The following is a 22606-nucleotide window of genomic DNA, read 5'->3' as shown; positions in this document are numbered from 1 at the left end:
AGAAGTCTTAACTATACTCTGTGTACAAACAGACTAATTACCTGCACTAACGATACGTTTCCGACGACCATGGAAAGAATTTCCTTCGTTGACGTCATATTGCCGAGGTTCGCCTGCGTGGATAGACGGGACGCCAGACACATGTCCAGGTTGCCTGAAAAAAAAGTTGGGTTAGTTAATCCTTAAGATTATAAATATTTAAGAAATCAAGTAGGAATCAAATATTCTCATAGTTATGTCGGGCAAAGAGGATTGAGTATTATAGAGAGTTACTGTCAAAGTAAAATGTGTAATCACAGTCCGCAGACTGCCATCTCTCAATACAAGCTTAAAGCTGAGCCTCAGTTTTGACAATTTGGCAGGCAGCTTGATATGTCAAATATTAATTTAATATTAGCGCCATCTAGCCCAGCGTTCCCCAAATGTGTAACGCCATCTAGGCCACCGTACCTTTTTCTCTATGGCTTTGAGGTACTTTTTTCTTAGACTTTATCCGTCTATACGGAGTCTTTGATGTCGGGATACGATACGTCAGGCAAGCGACATCCGAGCATGGCCATGGGTTAATTTTGCCCAGTTTTATTACTTGAAAAAGATGTGTCCCTGTACCTAATAATCTTAGAATTGGGCGATAATTCGTTTTTAATTTTTTTTTAAATATGTTTTTGCTTATGAAACTGCAAATTTTAGCCAATTACCATACGATCATGTTATTCCAACTCTGTCTTAATTATGATTTTCTAACCCCCGACGCACAAACGACGGGGTGTTATAATTATAACTTATAAATTGACGTAAAATTTTGTTCAAATTCTTACTTCAACCGTTGTCTCAATTACTATAATACAAATATGTCTCATATTGATCTTTTTTCCAATAAAACATGTAATAAAACATCATCATGTAAACATGTAAAACATGTAAACATGTAATTTAATACGTGAGTAACCCGCTTAAAATATTTTTAAATATGTATGAGTCTCACGGGAGTTTTATAGTTAAAACATGTAATAGTTTTAAGAAAGAAATTATCACTATCTTAAAGTAAAATTAATAAACAATTAGAAACTGTTTGAAAAATAATAATTTTATAGTTAAAAATCAGGTTTCAGCATTGTATAAACTTATGTAAAATAAAAATAAACTTATGTAAATAATTTATTTAATTCTTATTTGCACGTACGAGAGGTATGTCTGAGTTTAATGCCTACAATACCTACAACCCACTAACTGCTCCTAAAATATCTTATATTTTAGATAAGAATATAATATGTTTAAGTTAGGGCACTCAAGGTCTATTAACACATCATGACATGTATTTTCACATTCATGTTTGTATGACTGTTTGTTGCCTAAAAAAAAAGTAGCGCAACCTGTAATTCTGTGACCATTTGTGACTAAGTTCTGAGCTTTATAATTTTCTCGATTTGCTTCTGACAATTGATTCTCACGGTTTTTGTAACAATTTAAACATTTATCCATACTTATGTCTAAATCATGGTAACACAGATCATTGTCCTTCTATGTAAATACATGTTCGCGTGACGAATATTAAAACTAACACGACAATAATGTAAAAAGTCATGTTTTTAGAAGATAATCAGCAAATCGTGTGAAAAATATTATAATTCGGGGCAGAACCGGTCAAACCATTGTGTTCAGATGTTTATGCCTAAAATGTTTTTATGCTCCATCTGCAATAAGGACAGATTTCTCATGGAATCACAGAGGAAAACCACCTTATTGCACTACAAGTATAAAATCTCTTTAGGAACGGAACGGTACAGATGGTCTTAGATTAGATGTATTTATTCAAAAAAAAAAACAGCTTATAGCAGAATGGATTTACCCAAGTTTGAAGTTAAGACGATACAGTAGGGGTCAATTCTCCAGTAATGATTTTTTCAACACAGATTGTTATTATTTTTATCTATGCCGGACCGTTTTGATTTTTTTGATATTCTGCTTTTTAAAGACTCTAGAGCCAATCAAAAAATTTCAAAAACGGCTTTTTTCATTGTGGAGCAAAAAAAAGGTGTAATACTCAAGATTGGTAACAATTAACCAAAAAAGCTAAACGGTCCGACATAGATTATTTTATTGTTATTCAGGTTCTCAAATTTCGTTCCGATTGATTAAGTTTTGAAGGAGGAAAGAGTCGAGAGCGGAACCTCGATTTTAAAGATTTTTTTTAAATATTTTTTGACTGAGTTGTTCTTAATGGACAATTTTTTTTCGATAAATCTAGTTAATAACTCTTGTATATTTAACTAAAATTCACAAGTTGAAAGGGGGGCTCCTTTCCATTTTAGCATTTTCGCTACCGTATCCTCTTCAGCGATACAAATAGCCCACATGCTGTCGAAATCGTTGTCGACTTATCTTTCTGACTCTAGATACGATATACGAGTAGATCGGATATTCTTCACATCAATTCTCTACATCCCTTTCTTCCCGTGGGTGTCGTAGAAGGCGACTATGGGATATGGGTTAAATTGTGGCGTAGGCGAGAGGCTGGCAACCTGTCACTGCAATGTCACAGTTTCGTTTTCTTTCAACCCCTTATTTGCCAAGAGTGGCACTGAAGCTTTAGTAGTTTCATGTGTTCTGCCTACCCCTTTATGGGATACAGGCGTGATTGTATGTATGTATGTATGTAATTCTCTACATTTCACTTCAATTGTAAGGAAATTATACGAAAATCTCCTTTTCAATTACTATTTTACGAGTATGCGAATGAAAAAAATATAGTTTTATACTAACTATAATCCAAGATGCTACACTGGATAGTTCTAGGCCAGCAGGCATCCCCTACATTTTATGTGGCTTCCTCTAAGGCTAAATCTACTTACCTACTCATAAATATGTATGAAGTTCCGTTGCGCAGTAAACATAATCATTGAAATGAGATTTTCAAGTAGGGAATAAATGAGATTATTAAATAAAATATGCTGATTTGTGTTAGATTTAGTCACCTTTTTCTTTAGGTGGGTAAATGACGGAAATATCAAATTGGAAAAATTCTTAGAATATTCTGCGTTGTAGCGAATATCCGAATAACGAAGCGCTTTGCTTCTTCTTTTCTTATGCGCACTGCCAAGGAGTGGAATTCCTTGCCGGCGGCTATATTTCCGAGCTCATATAACCCGGCAACCTTCAAATCAAGAGTAAACAGGCATCTTCTGGGCGAGCTCACTCCATCGTAGGCCACGTCTTTGCCTTTGGCTAGTCTGTGGCCAAGAGTAAGCCCATTTATAATTAAAAAAAAGTAGTATTATTTGATGCAAACAAAACTTGTAACTTTAAACAAACCCCCACTAATAATTAAAATTTACCAGAATCTACATAACTACAGTTATGTAATTACTAGCTTTGCCCGCGGCTTCGCTCGCGTAAAAATCGAAAATTGCGGAAAGCTCCATACAAACTTCCACCCCCCATTTTAGAGAAGTGGGGATTGGAAAAGGTACAAAAAGTAGCCTATGTCACTCTCCATACCATCAACTACCTGCACTTAAAAAATCACGTCAATTCGCCGCTCCGTTTTGCCGTAAAAGACGGACAAACAAACAGACACTCACACTTTCCCACTTATAATATTAGTAATTATAAGTATATGGATATCAATCGACCCTAGCAACACTCAATAGCCAGTATTTATTTATTTCTATTATCACTATTATTGTTTACTAAAAACTCAAATAGACATAACAATCATAAGTGCATAAACAGCATACGATGTGTACAGAACCCTCAAATTATTATCGGCAAGTGCAACTTATCAGTCGGATCATTAGGTGTCTGAAACTGGGAACCCTAGCCAATGTGACAATAGCTTACGCTTTGTAAGCGCAGCTAGGTCTCTTTCTAGGTCATGATTGTTGAAAGGTTGTCTGGTAGAGATCGCTCTTTACCGATAAGACCGCCCGTTGTAGGCGCGTAGACTCGCCTCGTTCGGTGACACGCCTAATTCGGTGAAACAACCAAAAATCGTCTTTCGGAATAGTGCTTCAAAGCTTGTATCACCGAATTAGGCGTGTCACCGAATGGGGCGAGTTTACCATATGCCTCTATTTATAATCTTTTTTTTTTAATAAATGGGCTTACTCTTGGCCACAGACTAGCCAAAGGCAAAGATGTGGCCTACGTTGGAGTGAGCTCGCCCAGAAGATGCCTGTTCCCTCTTGTTTTCATTTGTTTTGTATCCTCACTGTAGGTATCGTTTGCTGAGGTGTGTCAATAAAACCTGGTCCAATCAGAAAATCTGCTGTTTTAACACCAATCTACTAAACATACAATCATACATACATACAATCACGCCTGCATCCCATCAAGGGGTAGGCAGAACACATGAAACTACTAAAGCTTCAGTGCAAATAAGGGGTTGAAAGAAAACGAAACTGTGACATTGCAGTGACAGGTTGCCAGCCTCTCGCCTACGCCACAATTTAACCCATATCCCATAGTCGCCTTCTAATCTACTAAAATTATAACAAAACATGAATACCTAAAACGATAAACTTAAGAAGTGTAAAATGGTTTGTGTACCTAATACTTATGATATTAGCTATCTGAGGGTTATCACAATACATGTATTATCACTTATCAGACTAATTCAGGTTAACAGCGTACATCGGGGAATTACCAAAAAATCTACGTATTGCAAAAACTTAAAAAAAAATTAAAAACCGGCCAAGAGCGTGTCGGGCCACGCTCAGTGTAGGGTTCCGTAGTTTTCCGTATTTTTCTCAAAAACTACTGAACCTATCAAGTTCAAAACAATTTTCCTAGAAAGTCTTTATAAAGTTCTACTTTTGTGATTTTTTTCATATTTTTGAACATATGGTTCAAAAGTTAGAGGGGGGGGACGCACTTTTTTTCCTTTAGGAGCGATTATTTCCGAAAATATTAATATTATCAAAAAACGATCTTAGTAAACCCTTATTCATTTTCAAATACCTATCCAACAATATATCACACGTTGGGGTTCAAATGAAAAAAAAAATCAGCCCCCACTTTACATGTATGGGGGGTACCCTAATAAAACATTTTTTCCCATTTTTTATTTTTGCACTTTGTCGGCGTGATTGATATACATATTGGTACCAAATTTCAGCTTTCTAGTGCTAACGGTTACTGAGATTATCCGCGGACGGACGGACGGACGGACGGACGGACGGACGGACGGACAGACAGACATGGCGAAACTATAAGGGTTCCTAGTTGACTACGGAACCCTAACAAAGGAGAAAAGTTTCAACGTCGAGCAAAAAAATTACCCAGCTATGGGCGGGGATTTATATAGATATCACCATCCAATACAAATTCCAAGCTACGGGACATCACCTCAATCACTACCTATGCGGAGTCACAATATTCTAACAGATGGCGTTACTACGTTCTACATCGCGCTCACAGAGTTCCGTATGTCGGTTAGTAACTATTGTGTTTTTATCTGTTATTTTTGACTTATTTGTATGAAAAAGAAAAAATCTACCTAAAGTGATTGATATTTGTACCTACTGTTATACTAACAAAGAGAGTAGGTATGTATATCAGATTTCATAAAGAGGTAGTCCATTATCTGACTACTACAGAAGTACCTCTAGACATTCCAGTTTTACTGATGATTCAATTAATGTGTCACGAGATAGTTTCATTTGTCTTTATCAAAAGAATGACAAATACGGGAAATCCTTTGGCAATCGGATATTGACTATAACAATAAATATCGTGATTCATTATTGTGACAGACAGACACACCTAATTGTAAAATTTTCCTCGGAAAATGGCGATAAGTCAGTTGTAAACATAGTAGTTTATTTGTAATTGTGTCGAATTTTATCATTTTGTTTGTCTCGACTGTTTTGTTTTGGTAAAGGTACAGCGGGGCAAATCTCGACTGGTGGGCAATTGTAACTGATCCATTTTTTCCATTGTTACACTGTGATGTTGTGTTCTACATGTATCCACTGATCACGCCTACCATATATAACCGGTAGACACTCTATTTCATAATGCAGACATTGTAAAACATGGAAAAAGTTGGCCAGTTACATCTGCCCCCCCCAGTCGACATTTGTCCCGCTGTACATGTACCTTACTAACTTTAGGTTTAAGTTCCTTGTTATGGCATGTGCCGTTAGACGCTTGACAGTTGACACTAACTTTGATGTTATTATTAAGGTCCTCTCACACTAATTAATTTATTTAATCACATATGAATGAAATCGATTTTTTTTTCGAATTTGACAAAACGCAATATGGGTGGTTCCTGATTATGAACTTAACTGCGTGTCGAAATTATCGGAAAACAAAAAAAAACGGTTTATAAATACGCCGATCGTTCACAAAATCATGCAGAATGGAAGAAAAGGACGGGGAAGGTCAACCCCAAGTAACTAAACGGGACCAAAGCCTAGCAAGATGGTGATTCCTCAATAAATACTATTTATAGATGAAAACCGCAAGAAAATTCATTTAGTATAAAATTTCCATTTTGCGGTTAAAGTTATCATTGTTTACAGAAAAATCGATCAGAGAGATCAGTTACGTTTGATCATCTTCGATAGCCATCAGCAAAAACAAACCACTAATGTTTGGGTTAAGATCGTCACATCATCGCGAACAATGGAGCAATTAGACGTAATTACCTATCGTGCGATCTTGGGCAGGCAAATGACAGATTTTTATCGTAAGAGCACTTTTAAACACAGAGTAGAACGGCGAAGACACTGTAAAAGGATTATAAAAATGTAAGAAGCAGGATGTAGCTGGATATGGATATATCTTTAAAAAGTTGTTGTATAGCGTTTAGTACACATGGGGTTCATTTACAGGAAATTAAATAGGAATAGGTATGAACTGCAGTTGAAGGAACATTGCAAGAAAATATTAAACATTATTATTGGCCGTGTATTTTATTTAATACCACGTTGGTTGCAAACAGGCTATTTTTCTTGGGCAGTAAATTGCATACGCTAGTTTTTTCTTTAGTACAAAGACATACGAATTAACTAATTTCTTGTCTTACGAACCTCACGCAACTGGCTGATCAACGTCTCTTAGCTAAAACTATGAAATATTCAATGCAATACTAGCTGATAAATTTGTTTCTTCCGAAGATCAAAATGTTTTATATGGAACCAATTAAGTGTCTGAAAGACATTAAAGTAGGTAATACAATAGTCTACGCGCAAAACGAAACTTAAACTTATTTATTTGTGTGATGAGCTGATGAGCACAGATATTTTTGTTCCTGAGTCATGGATGTTTTCTATGTATATAAATATGTATTTATCTATTTAAGTATGTATATCGTCGCTTAACACCCATAGTGCAAGCTATGCTTAGTTTGGGGCTAAGTTGATCTGTGTAAGGTGTCCCCCAATATTTATTTTATTTATTTATAAAAACTTATAAAATATAGCTTTAATGTATGAACATGACATGTAAAAATTCGACAGGTTAATTTAACGGTTCGTAACAGGTCGATTTTACTTAACATTAATACTGGTAACAGACAGGAGATGCCGACATCGCCAACCCTAATCCGAACATAAGTGAAAATTCTTTGGCTAACAACGCTGTGTCATTGTTATCGAGGCAGCAATTATGAGGGCCTTGAACGTGTTGTCTTTGAAAATATTGAAATCGGACATCATTGTTGTCGCCGCACTGTTGTAAACAAAACTCTATCAACAACTCAGTAATTTATACCGAGTGTCTCCTGTCAGAGGAAGTTACAAGAAAAATTTTTTTTAGCGAATATGACAAAAAAATATATACCAGTTAGCTTCTGCTAATGAGCCTAACGTACTCTCGAATTTAACGGAAATAAAAAAACACTACTGTATATTTTTATTTTTTCATCTTTTACAGTTGTTTGTGTCGCAAAATAAAGCGTGAGAGGTACACATATAAGCAGTTAGGTACTACAATAATGGGGTACATTGAAGCTAATATTTAATTTGTTAGCAAAATATAAGGAAGATCATACGAAATATCGCTTGATCATTTAAAAAAATTGCTGAACAAAAATATTTTAGTTTGAGGAATACCCCCTTTGTTTTAATAGTTATTTTCTCATCATACAGGAAACACCCAGTATGACGAAACCATAATTTCTAATAATTATAATGACAAATAGTTGAAATACCTTTAAGTCCAGAGAGTGATGGCACCAAAACGAAAATGGCTGAGACGTTCAAAAACACTTCCCAATTCTGAAAAAAAAACAAACTTTAAATTAGTAATTGTTAATGTGTTTTTTTTTTAATTTAAGGTAAGTTAAAAAAATATAATATTTATTTAAGGTATGTAAGTTAAAACACGTGATTGACTTCTGTTGTGTGTATTAATTCTTGTGATCTTGTTCGCATTAGTTAACATAGCTAATTTAATGCCGTAGGCGTTCTGTAGTAACCGCGTTCAGTCTAAAATTAATTATCATAATTTGGTAGCAAAACCTATGTTTTCAGGTTTAATATTATAATTGTAATTTTTGTGTTAACGAATTATACATTTCTATTTTAATGTAATTTATCCTACAGGTCAATTCATGTAATTTAAGGACAACAGTAGTGGTCGCTTGCCGCGCCGCGCGTTGCTTGCATTTAGTATGTCTTACATCTTCGACCACAACCCATGCCTCTATGGTACCTAACGGCTCAGCCACGACATTGGTCTAAGCGCGACAGCGGTGAGCGGCGGCCATACATTGGAGCGAGACACAGCGATGGGACTTTTCATTCGCACGTATGGCTGCCGCTCACCGCTGTCGCGCTTAGACCAATGTCGTGGCTGGGCCGTGAGGCCTGTGTGCGCGCTCACATTGAGCGTGCAGCGGGGTGGGGCGTGCGGCGTGCACACAGACCAACCCCTATAGACATCCATTACAAGACGACTCGCGGTCGCCAGCCTTCCTAGTATTTGCACTGATATAAGCGCGAGCGCTCGCCGTGCCCGATCAGTATCGACCAAGTAACAGACCCGAAAGCAGCGCGTGTTTTTCGCACTAAAAAATTGGAAAAGGGTATTTTGATGCCTTAAAGATGTCCACCTGTAGTGTGAAATGGTGTGGAAAGGTAACAAGAAGCTCAAATTTAAAAACAGACGGCATTACATTCCACAAATAAGTCATATTTATAATTTATTCAGAGCCGGCATAGGTCAACTTACATTGGCCACTTACGCGTCAGTAGAGGGACAGTCATACTTCTGTCCCTTTTCATCTGGCGCGACTGCCCGCCGTCCTTGAAACGGCCAATCACAGCGCGCTTAACACATTCCCCGCCCGCTCCTCGCACCCCAAACACTGGTGACTCGTATCGCGAACAAAATATACAATATTGCTACTCTATAGGAGGTTCTCTGTGGGCGTGCATGTCAAACAATTGAAGCTCATACAAGTGTCCTGACTCGACGCTGCATAGGGGACGCACATAGGAGTATTTCACTAAAAAAGCTGGCCATTACTCGATACAAATAAGAAAAAATAAAAATAAATTAAAATAGCATATTTGGATTGACACAATGGAACTACTTATAAAAATGAACATAAATAATTTTGGCCAGATTTTTTAGTCAAATACCCCTATGTAGGACGCACGCTCGCCCGCGTCCACTCAGGCCATACACTAAGAAAGAAATTAGTCTATGACATACCCTGACATGTCCGAGCACGATGCCAGCTCCGATGGTGCCGCAGCCCGCGATGAAGAACGGCACTGCCACCTGCATCATTGTCGTCCACCATTTCTCCTCCTTTTTCTGTAAAACAAAAAAAAAAGGAGTAAGCATAGATAGAAGAAACCACCAAATGACGGGTGACGTTATCATGGCATCACGTTTCCATGACAACAATATAAATATGACTTACCCCTTATTCATAAAAAAAAGTTAGGTATTGATAAGTAGTTAAAAAGTGTTTTGTCTCTTTCAGTCATGTTGACTTAAGTTTTTGTGAGAATGGGACAAAAACACTTTATATTTTAACTAACATTTTTAAAAAGTTAAAAGTTAAAGTTTAGGTAAAAGTTATGACCTGTAATTTTCATTACCAATAAAGAATGTCTATGCCTATGTCTAAAAATAAGTGCGTTAGTTTCCGAAAGCCGAATACTTACACAAACGCTCAAGATAATATCTCTTTCGTAGCTATCTATCTCTATCGCTCTTGCGTATTGGCGCGACATTTCTGCGGCGTTTCGGTGGCGTTTCGCGTCGCATACATGCCAATGGCTACGGAGCCAGATCTTATACAACCCAGAGGGCAACTAGGGCCTATAATTAGGGGATTAGTCCAGAAAGTTCGGATTTCTCACAATATTTTCCTTTATCGGAAAGCGACTGGCAAATATCAAATGATATTTCATAGGTAACTCTCTAAAAACTCATTGGCATATGCCGGGGTTTGAACCCACGACCTACAGGTTGAAAGTTCAGCACATCAATTCCTTCTCCTCTTGCGTTATCCCGGCATTTGCCACGGCTCATGGGAGCCTGGGGTCCGCTTTGACAACTAATCCCAAGATTTGGCGTAGGCACTAGTTTTTACGAAAGCGACTGCCATCTGACCTTCCAACCCGAAGAGTAAACTAGACCTTATTGGAATTAGTACGGTTTCCTCACGATGTTTTCCTTCACCGAAAAGCGACTGGCAAATATCAAATGACATTTCTCACATAAATTCCGAAAAACTCATGGTGCGAGCCGGGGTTCGAATTCGAACCCGCGACCTCCGGAACGAAAGTCGCACGTACTTACCGCTAGGGGCGCTATAGGCTACCAGCGCTTCATCACATCAATTATGAAAGGTATAATCACAAATTCCCATTACATTTCACTGTTAAGTGCAACGCACTTCAACAATCGACCAAAACATCGACATTACTTCCGTCATCCGCCATTTTCACGAACACACAATGAAAATCGAATACGCGGCAAGGCGATTTAAAAACTGTCATTTCCTGCATTTATGTCATTTGCTCATTACATCGGCTGTCATTAGTGTTTACAGAGCGGCTGGACAGTTTATTTTTCTTGTCACTGTTTGCAAACGTTTTTGAGGAAGATTTAATACTATTTTCCCCTCACTAGCTCGGAAACACGTGTTTGTCCTATAATACCAGCGGGTAAAAACGCATTTTATCCACTAGTGGGTAAAGTAATTTGACCTTGAATAAAGTCAAATTAACTGCTTTAAAATTGATAAAAGTAGGTGAATTTAGTAATAAACATGATTTACACCTGTGAAACTACTGGAAGCAGTGATAAACGCATTTTTTGCGTTGTAGTTTCCTCGCTATAATGAGGGGAAAAGTTTTGTGTTACACTCGGGTGCAAATGTATTTTACTTCTCGTGTGTTAAAAAACTCGCAAGTTCAGGATTCTATTCTCGAACCACTCGCTTCGCTCGTGGTTTAACTATAGGATCCTGTCACATGCTCGTTTTTCAATTCCACACTCGGCGTTAAAATACAACTTTGACCCCTTGTATAACAAATAACTTAGGTATTAATATTATACCTAACACCGATTCTTTTTTTTTTTGGCTTTTTCTAGTGTGTAAGTGACAATATACCAAAATATCCCGAAAAATTGGGGGGTAAGAATGGGGGTGCATTTAGGGTTATCAGGATTAGTATTATTATGTCTATGCTATAAGTATGTCATTCATACACTTATAATACCTATAATGTCACGCAAAATTGTAGTTTTTAAATACAATTTTTAACATATTTTGAGATAAAGAAACAACTGAAGTACGGAAACACTTTAATTAAACATCAACAATTGTCAATACAACTGACAATTTGCGGAGTTTTTAACTTGTTTACAATGACCTTATGACACACACACACATGTACACACACTCGCGTACTTTTCAATCATTTCAGCAAAGCAACAAATAAGTTTTGGTTACCTTTAGAATTTTATTTAAATCTACAAGATCATCTATAAAGTTTAGGGACCTCCCCGATATCTTAATCAATATTGCCGTTCTATACCTAAGGCAGCGTTCCCACTTATGCGTCGCGTGTCTCGGGGCGCGCAAAGGGCGTCCGCGCCACGCCACCTGAGTGTAATTCAAAAAGCGTCTCCTCAGTACATTTTGTATAGGAAGGACGTAAGGCGCGCCGCCAAGCGGCGCGGCGCGCGCCCCGCCGCCGCCACGCCACCTGGGGCGCGTCTTACGTCTTTCCTATACAAAATGTACTGAGGAGGCGTTTTTTGAATTACACTGAAGCGGCGTGGCGCGGACGCCCGTTGCGCGCCCCGAGACACGCGACGCTCTTGTGTGGCCGGTCACTTAGTGCGTTTTCACATTATCCGATCCGATATCGGATGTCGGACCGATATCCCATACATTACGGGCGCCATCTTGGATTTTTTCTATTGAAATCCTTCCGACATCCGATATCGGATCGGATAATGTGAAAACGGCCTAAGTTCTTCTACATATCTATTTGATACGACTAATTAAAATATTTAGATTAGTCAGTGATTACATACATTTTGATAATTAATAATGTTTTGTTCAAAATACTTTATTTATTTATTTATTTATTTACTTACAGTATACAATTGTACCTTAACAGCTAAGGCCACAGCGGCACAAATTGTTATCGATAATACTTATACATCCAGTACACAAGTATATTTTACAAAATTATCTTAATTAATAGTGATACTACTTACAGGCATCTCTCTCTCAATCACCTTCTTACATTCAATCATCAATCGTCCAATTGCACTAGCGAACAAATCACACTCCGGGTATGCTTCTAGCGTTCTAGCACGGAGTTGAGCAGTGCGTGCGCGCGCGCGACCGGCGCCTGCGCGTGCGCCCGTGTGCGCGTGGCGCCCTCCGCCAGCAGCGGATGGCGTAGAGTTGTGCCATTCCCGAGAATGTTCTCCCGTTTGTATGGGAAATGTTCTCTCAAGAGAATATTCTCCATAGTAAAATGAGAACGTTCTCGAGAACGGCACAACTCTAGGATGGCGCCGCGCGCGAGTGTACTGGTTAGGCACAAATAAGCGCATGAAGGCTTCGACCAGATCCACGCTATCTATTGTGCTTCTAATAACCCCGATCGTAAATTTCGCCAGAGAGAGTAACCTCCGTAACTGAAGCGAGTCGTATCCCAGATGTCCCTGCAAAAACAACGTGGGGTACATATACGGATAGCACGTGTGTATTTTTTTGTATAATGCTCTGAGATACGCCTTTTGAACTTGTTCCAGCATGAGGATATATTTACTCTCATGCGGACTCCACACCACTGCGTTTGTTTCGAGTATACTACGCACGAGTGCCGCATATAACACGCGTGTGGCTTCCACTGTCAGAGGCGCGGAATTGCGCAGGACGAAGCCCAATCTTCTGTACGCAGTGTTGGTCACGGCCTGGACATGCTCACGAAACGTGATATTTGAGTCAAAAAGTACTTAAACTTACCCATTACATAATACACTAACTAGCGACTTTGCACGGCTTGGAAAGTATGCAAAAAGGGTAACTATGGTACCTAGAAGTTATCCTTAAGGTAGATATGTATATTATGTATTTATAGTTATCCTTAAAAGGTAGGCATATGTATATTATGTACTAGCTTTTGCCCGCGGCTTCGCTCGCGTTAAAAAGAGACAAAAAGTAGACTTTGTCACTCTCCATTCCTTTAACTATCTCCATTTAAAAACCACTTCAATTCGTTGCTCCGTTTTGCCATGGAAGACGGACAAACAAACAGACACACACACTTTCCCATTTATAATAATTATTAATTATTATCATCGCTTACTTTACGCAAGGGACACAATTTCACCACGCATTGTGCCACCCAATTTTAGTTTTTGAGTTCATCGTGAACAAACAGACATACAGACAGAATACACAGATGCGACGGGGGTTTTTTGTTACCAAGTTCTGAATTTCAGTCTCGTATCATCAATCCATTTTATTTATGTTTCACAAAGTGCATATCAGGATATTTTTTTTCATTAATCAATTGAATTCTTTGATTACTTACAACCTTACAACCCACTTTATTGTAGTACTCAGTGGCATGTTGTATAAATATAACTTATCTTATCTTATCGACTTCTTTTTGATATGTTTCTATAATTAGGAATGTAGGTTCCGTCCGAATGGTGTTTAGCCATTTTACAAATCCCTATTTATTGATGTAGATAATTTAATAAAAACTACGCAATTGATTTCATTCATGATAAATACTTAAACAGTAATGGTTATAAACTGATGTTTCTGTTCGCTACGTGCACGACTGGTGCTGCCGGCTTGTCGGCTTTTCCATATTAGATTGCATAGAGTAAATTTAGTTCCAACGGTCGCTGCGAGCATTAATGTTGGACATGCCCATAAGTTACATACATACAACATACATACAATCACGCCTGTATCCCATAAAGGGGTAGGCAGAGCACATGAAACTACTAAAGCTTCAGGGCCACTCTTGGCAAATAAGGGGTTAAAAGAAAACGAAACTGTGGCATTGCAGTGACAGGTTGCCAGCCTCTCGCCCACACCACAATTTAACCCATATCCCATAGTCGCCTTCTACGACACCCACGGGAAGAAAGGGGGTGGTGAAATTCTTAACCCGTCACAGGCAAACCCATAAGTTGACATGTATTTATAACAATTAGCACCACTCTTTCACGCACGGTGCCAATAAATAGTAAATGGAGAAATTAATTTAAAATTGAATTTTTTAAGCAACTAGCTTTTGCCCGCGGCTTCGCACGTAAATTGTGGAATGGTCCATACAAACTTCCACTCTCCATTTAAGGGAAGTCGAAGGTTAGAAAGAGACAAAAGTAGCCTATGTCACTCCATCCCGTCAACTATCTCCACTTAAAAAATTACGTCAATTCGTCGCTCCGTTTTGCCGTGAAAGACGGACAAACGGTGCCCGATTGATATTCCGAAATAAAATACGCCGATTTTCGTTACGCCGACAACGATTCGCCGACGTCTGTTTAGGCCGAATAACGATTAGAAAATTCTAATTTCGCATAATATCCGTTCGTAAACGGAGTCGGTAGGCAGAAATTTGATACGCCGATTTACTTTTAGACGAATAATCATTTAGTAATTGTAAAAATTGGCCGACACAAAATTGGTCGAAACACAATACGTCGAGTGATCAATGATCATTTGGTATTTTTTTTTTGGTGAGTTGGCTTGGAGCTTTGAACTTGCGTAAAAAGTTTTCTGCGGATTCAAAAATCTAGTTGTTAGATCGTTTGTAAGAGTAATTCACATTTATTTCATTTACTTATTTATATTAATCATCATGTTCTGATTCCAAGGATTAATTTTAGTAAATTATGTATTGTTGTTTTCAATTCACTAATTTTTTTCAAGAACATAATGTTGCCAGTATATGTACTAGTAAATTATTACCGCAACGAAAACAATTTCACATTATACATTGCAATACATTGTTTAAGAACCCCCCCCCCCCCCCCCTTCTTCCCGTGGGTGTCGTAGAGGTCGACTGTGGGGTATGGGTTAAATTGTGGCGCTGTCACTGCAATGTCACAATCCGGATTTCTTTCAACCCCTCTTTGCCAAGAGTGGCACTGAAACTTAGTAGTTCATGTGCTCTACCTACCCCTTTATGGGCTACAGGCGTGATTATATGTATGTATGAATGTAAGAAAAAAAAGTGTCTATTAAGTGCGCAATTTTTTTACAACAGCGATAATTCATTCTTTGGAAAATATTTTAACAATGTATAAAATGTGAAACGTTATTCGACTAAACATGGCCTAAACAAAAATATTACTTTGCTAAATGAAAAATGTCCAATAATAGTTCGGATAATTTGCACAGAAGCGAACTGAACTGTGTGCGAACCAAGATTCTACGTAACGTTATTCGACCAAAAGTGACAGCGATAGTTTGATTATTCGGCTAAACGGCATTCGGCGAATCGTTGTCGGCGAATCAATAATCGGCTAAAAAATTGTCGGAGAATCATTAGGTAGCCCGGACAAACAAACAGACACAGACACTTTCCCATTTATAATATTAGTATGGATAGGTTAGGTATCATAATATGGATTGGTTAAAGAGGAAGGAAATTAGAGAAATCATTACGGTCCATTTTTGTTGTATAAATGATATATAGTCGAATTTTGACGCTTAATCTGTCATTATTTTATCCTAGTACTCAATGATCGACGATAAAATTTACCGGAAGTAATAAGGTTGAAAATCACTTATTTGTTTGTGTTAATCAACTGTCAATAGATAGGATCTAAATAATATATTTACGCTTTTTGGCCACCAACGTGCACCTTCTACCAAAAAGACTACCTTGTTTCCCCAATCATGTAAATTTAAGTTTCATTCATGGGTCTCTCGGTATTCACTTAATTAAAATTCTACTTGGGCAAACTACAAAATGATAGTATGAAAAGTTACGGTTGTATTCGTTTATTTATGTTTTAAATATAAATATAAAATGACACAGAGGCAGTATCTTCGAACATCGTTGTCCCGCAGGCGACACAAGCCTCAGGCGTGATGATGTAGATCCGGGAACTAGACGAGGCGAATGGGCTGGTGCTCTTTGTCTCCGCATTTCTTGATCGACTTCTTGTAATCACGTGATAATAAATATAGATAGGTGTACACCTTTTGCCGGTGCCGGTGTGCAATTCATTCAACACAACACAAGTTGAGTTCACTGTTTCGCAAATTAGTCTTCATTATAACAAAAAAAGTATAAACAAATATTTTTAGCAAATATAATTTTACAGACACAATTCTGTCAATGTCAGCGAATTTTTTTTTTCTGAGTTATACGTGCATACGTAGTAGTAATTGTATTTTTCTATTCGACGCTAGATGGAGTTGTCATACTTATTGAAATAAGCGTTTAATTACGCCGGTGTAACTCTGTCAATGAGTATCATGACACATCTCACAATGGGTTGTCTATTGTTTGCCCGACAGTCATTTAACATAATATTCATTTGCCCGAATCGAACTTGCCTGAATTTCATTTGCCCGAATGATTTGTTTACCATAAAAATCATATGACATACTCGTTGTTTATCCGAATATTACCTTCCATAATCATACAATGCCATACTATTTGTTAGCCATATTATTAAGTGCAATAATATGGTTTCATAGAATATTCAAACGCCATAAGCAATTATTGCCATTTTAATTGTTGCCCATATTATTACCTAACCTAACCTACTTTCTGATAGCAGTTTCATTTTCCAGGGGTCACAGTTCTAACCTAACCTAACCTACTTTTCCAGCAGTTTCATTCTCCAGGGGGTCACAGTTCTAACCTAACCTAACCTAACCTACTTTCTGATAGCAGTTTCATTTTCCAGGGGGTCAACTTACTGTCTGATAGTATTTTCATTTTCCGGGGGGTCACAGTTCTAACCTAACCTAACCTACTTTTCAAGCAGTTTCCTTTTCCAGAGGTTCACAGTTCTAACCTAACCTAACCTACTTTCTGATAGCATTTTCATTTTCCGGGGGGTCACAGTTCTAACCTAACCTAACCTACTTTCTGATAGCAGTTTCATTCTCTAGTCTTTCTAGTACCTATTATAGTAGTTTTCGATTCTGCCAAAGCACATTATGGAAATTGACTTTTCTGGACGCTAATTTGTATGACAAATGATGGTATGGAATGTGGTAATTACGGATTTCGATGATTCTGACAAATGACATTATGGAAACTGACTTTATGGGAAACAAAGTTTCTGGCACTAGATTAATATAGTAAACAATGATTATGGCATAAGATGTTATGAGAAACAATATTATGATTGTTGAATAGGATGGCAAATAAAATTATGGCAAATGAAATTCTGGCAAATGGGGGTATCCCCTCACAATGTAATAGCTGCCAGCTGTCTATGGAAAATAAAAATAATGTTACATTGACATTTCACATTTCACATCATATGTATAATTTATCAAAACGGAAATTTATTTTGAAATATCTAATGCAATAATTATTAATCGTTACTAAAAATATATATTAAAGACGGTTGGACTAAAGCAAAGGGGGCGTATGAAAAAAGACAGAAAATATATGACTAAAAGTGAAAAATATATCGGATTAATAAGGTTGGTGCCGTTGGTGGCTATTACATATACATTGTTTGTGTTCGATTATTACAAAAATAATTCGGCTATTACAAAAATAATCATACACGTGCCTTCAAACATTCCATTAGGAATGTTTGAAGGCACGTGTATGATTATTTTTGTGTTTTTATGTGTTTTGTTAACATCACAAACATAAGTACCTACTTAGATCTGATGATGTGGATTATAGATAAAATGTAGACCATTATGACTTATGATTTTATGAATAGGTATGCAGTAGAAGCAGCTTCGCTAATAGATAAGAGAGGGATAGGTGTGTGTGCGAGTATTTTAGAAAATAATTTAATTTTTAAACACCATATATTCATCATATTTTCGTTCAGGTGTCACACTCACAAGATATTAATAGCATAAGCCATAATAAGTACCTACTTACTATCTTAGCTTACACTTAACCGACTTCTGAATCTTAAAGGGAGCGGAGAAGATTGTCAATTTGTCTGTTTTTAGGGTTCTTTACCAAAAAGGTACAATAAGAAGCATTATGACGTGACGTGACTCTGTCCGTCCGTCCGCTTGTCTGTCTGTCTGTCCGTCTCGTCTGTCTATCCGCCTCTCTGTCCATTTGTCTGTACGGTAGTCTGTCCGTCTATCTGTCCATCTGTCTATCCGTCTGTCTGTACGTCTGTCAGTCCGTCTGTCTGTCTGTCCGTCTGTCTGCCCGTCTGTCTGTCTGTCTGTCTGTTCGTTTAACTGTCCGTCTATCTGTCTGTCCGTCTGTTTGTCCATCTGTCTATCCGGTTGTCTTTAGATATATTATTTTTTGATAGAGTATAATTATAGTTATACAGATTGATCCAATTTTTATCAAATCCAAGTTCTGATAATGGGATCCTGAAGAAATTGAGGGAACTCATCAAATACAATACAATAATCTATATTGCACACCTCACATAGTTTACAAGTAATGCACAAGAAACAAAAATAAATCAAATAGAGGTAACAACAGGCGGTCTTATCGCTTAAGAGCGATCTCTTCCAGACAACCTTCGGGTGTTGGAGTTAATATAATCAGAATATATGGTAGATGGCTCGTACATGCATACATACAGTATCTTTTGTATTTGTAACCCCCGACGCAAAAACGATGGGGTGTTATAAGTTTGACGTTATCTGTGTGTGTGTCTGCCTGTCTGTCTGTTTGTCTGTATGTGTGGCATCGTAGCTTCCGAACGGATGAACTGATTTACAATTAGTTTTTTTTTTATTTGAAAGCTGAGTTACTCGGGAGTGTTCTTAGCCACGTTTCATGAAAATGTGACCACTATGTCGCGGTCGGGGTTTTTTCAAAATTTTAATTTTGTTGTCAGGTTAGTTAGTAAATAAATGAATATTATAGGACATTCTTACACAGATTGACTGAGTCCTACGGTAAGCTCAAGTGGGTACCCAGACAACGATTTATATGATAGATAGATAGATAAATGATTTATTGTCACAACATGGTCGTTAAAATCTGTACCTTATAATATATCTTAAAGTTCTATCTATGTAACCTAATTTACAATACATAGGAAATTTAACTTACAATCTAGGTATACGTGACAAGTGGACAGTCTCAGCTTTGTGCTAATAATATATAAATACATAGAAAACACCCATGACTCAGGAACAAATATCTGTGCTCATCACAAAAATAAATGCCCTTACGGGGATTCGAACCCGGGACCGCGACTTAACAGGCACAAGGTCACTACCGACTACGCCAAACCGGTCGTCAAACATTATGATGCATTCAAAAAACAGTGACATTTGGATGGTGTTATATGTTTTTATACCAAATAAATATATTTTTCTTTCATTCTGAGTGGAACTACGGATGATGGTCAGAAGGGAACTACATATTTTTCGATGCTCTTGTTATGAGATTTGATTTCTTCGTTATGGTTGTAAAGCATGTTCGGTTTTCAAGTCCCATTTTGGTTAAGCTCAAATTCTGGTGATGAGACCCATAAGGAAGCAAGGGAACTCCTCAAATATGAACGGCACACCTATAGTATATTTTTATGACAAAATCAAGGACACATTACCAATCGTGACATTTGGTGGAGTGGAATTGCTGATGATGCTCAGGAGTGAACCATTCAGTGAAACATATCGCTCATGTTTAAGTGTGCTGGCGTAGCGCTGGGACTCGCCTTTGTTTGCGCGGTGGGTCCGGCAGCTGCACGCGCCGCCAATCCCCACTCCACGTCGTTATTAAATTTATTTATATATAGTTGATAAGTATTAAGTTACTTTTAGTACTAACATAGTTCTAAGGATTTGTGATATATACTAATACTCTAAGGATTTTAAAAATTTAAAATATAATAAATATATTGAATTGAATTGAATAAGGGAATTTGTTCTCTTCGCCTGGTATGTTTGTATGTTAGTATATTAGGTTTTCAAGACATAATTTTGTCAAGCTCGAGTTCTAATAATGGGATTCATGAGGAATAAGGAATACAGAAAAATCCTCAAATATTAACGGTAGGTATACGGTACGTATATTGATTTGTATTTCCATCAAATAATCAATGATTTACCTACATTAAAAACAGTGGCATTTGATGAAGCGGAACTGATTATGATGATTGTCGCAAGATTAAGCTCCTTTAAACTTTTCCAGATGATTATTAAGCATGTTACCCGACTGACTTAGATACTGATGTGTCGAAGGAAAGTTTCCAATGTTCTGAAATTTTCACATAGGAAAACTTCGGAAACTTTCCATACTTTGTATGGACAATTGTATGGACCGAAACTTTCCATTTCATAAATTTATATTCCCATTATTTTTCGTGAAAGTTTCGTGATTTTTTCAAGAAATTTTAGATTTTTTGGTAAGTTTTCGCAACTTGCACATAACTAGACTTAGACCTTTCAGTGCTGGGTCCACATAACTTTAATTTTAAGTAATTATCTTTACAGCGCATTACCTCAAATGAATTGGCGTAAAATCATATTCTGTGCAATTAAATGTGGTACCATAAAGCCACCTGGATACCATCTTGGACCAGAGACACGCTGTACGAATTGTTGACGATACGAAACTCACAAGCGTTATTGATTGAATCCTTAAGTCTAAGGAGAGACTTTGCGTCTTTATGTGTGTTCTATCGCCTCTATACAAAGGGTTGTGTTCTGAGGAACTGGTTATTATGCCATCGTCTTCTCTTCATCATCGCACCGCTGCCGCAGCGATGATAAGCGCCCTGTCGATTGTGAGCGGCGCTCATCCATACACTTTGCTTTGTGCGGTTCAGAGGAATTTCCTCCCGCGGATTCTCCGACTGTGGAATGAGCTCCCTGCCGAGGTATTCCCGATGACTACAGTATGGGGCTCTTCAAAAAAGGAGTACTAGTTTCTACACCCTTTGAGTTGCAAGCGTCCATAGGTTTTCCACCGACGTCCAACATTCGAATCTTTTGAAACCAGAACCCAAAATAAATGAACGCTGGGAAAAATCAACAAAATGGCATTTTTTACACAAATTTAATGATTGCTCTTGTTTCAGGAAGCCGTGTGTGAAAAGTGCCAAAAATACTAATAATAATACATAAAGATTCAAAGTCACAAATAATCTACCTACTTAATAGCAGCAAATTTTAGTGCTCCTTGGTAAGTTGGTAACCTGAATAAGAAAAATTTACAGGTAACGGTAAGGTAGGTAAGGTAGAAGGTATGGTACGGAGTGCAGAAGGCACGAAACTTGACATGAATAATAGTTTTGTAATTAGGTAAACGCAGCTAATAACGCCCCCCTAAAGGCAATTTTTTAATCAACCCTTATTTTTAAGTATTCAGATTGCCCTAAAATATTGTTTTTTAATTTTTTATGCTAATTGAATGTTTATGAAAGATAAATATTAAGTGACCTGTGCTTAAATCGTAGATTTAGATGTAAAAAACATACTTTAAAGTTAAAGAGTCGATTGTTAATATTACCGTCCCATAATAATGGACGTGAGGCTATTAACGATTTTTAAGCAGATATTTCCGACCGTACGTGAGAAAAGGTATTTGTGTTCAGTGTCCTCAGTGTAAGTCGTATATACGTACCTGTGTAGCTGTAGGTGGCATAGTAACCCAATTATACACCACCTACCTATGGATAAATAGCTTATTTTTCACGTTTAAAAATACTGTATGGGTGGGTAGGTGAAACAGCAACTAAAACACTTTCAATATATCTCCCATGTAATAGATAGATAGATAGATAGATAGATCCATATTTTCAGAAAAAAGTGATTGGTCGTATATTTTTAATGGTATGAATGAATATAAATGATCCGCAATACATTCATGTGGCTGTTGTTAGCGATTCCTATGAGTCGGTAATAAAATGTATAAGTGCGGATGGAAAATCTATTACCGACTTATAAAAAACTATGTTTTATTTATTTTATTGGCCTTCCATTTATAAAACCGTTTGTTATTTT

General features: G+C 37.4%; 1 protein-coding gene across 2 annotated transcripts in view; it reads right to left on the bottom strand.

Moving 5' to 3' along the window:
- Positions 1-22606, bottom strand: part of LOC125237347 (solute carrier family 41 member 2-like) — a 113114-nt gene that overhangs the window by 12534 nt on the left and 77974 nt on the right. For both annotated transcript variants that reach the window (XM_048144341.1, XM_048144342.1), the window contains 3 exons: positions 9667-9771; positions 8159-8225; positions 42-154 (listed from right to left, as the gene is read on the bottom strand). In XM_048144341.1, coding sequence (XP_048000298.1) covers positions 42-154; positions 8159-8225; positions 9667-9771 — 285 coding nt within the window. The remainder of the gene's footprint in view (positions 1-41; positions 155-8158; positions 8226-9666; positions 9772-22606) is intronic.

Source organism: Leguminivora glycinivorella, chromosome 21 (assembly GCF_023078275.1).
Source record: "Leguminivora glycinivorella isolate SPB_JAAS2020 chromosome 21, LegGlyc_1.1, whole genome shotgun sequence".
NCBI lineage: Eukaryota > Metazoa > Arthropoda > Insecta > Lepidoptera > Tortricidae > Leguminivora > Leguminivora glycinivorella.
Note: the sequence above shows the minus strand (reverse complement) of the source record. Positions and strands in the feature narration are given on the sequence as shown.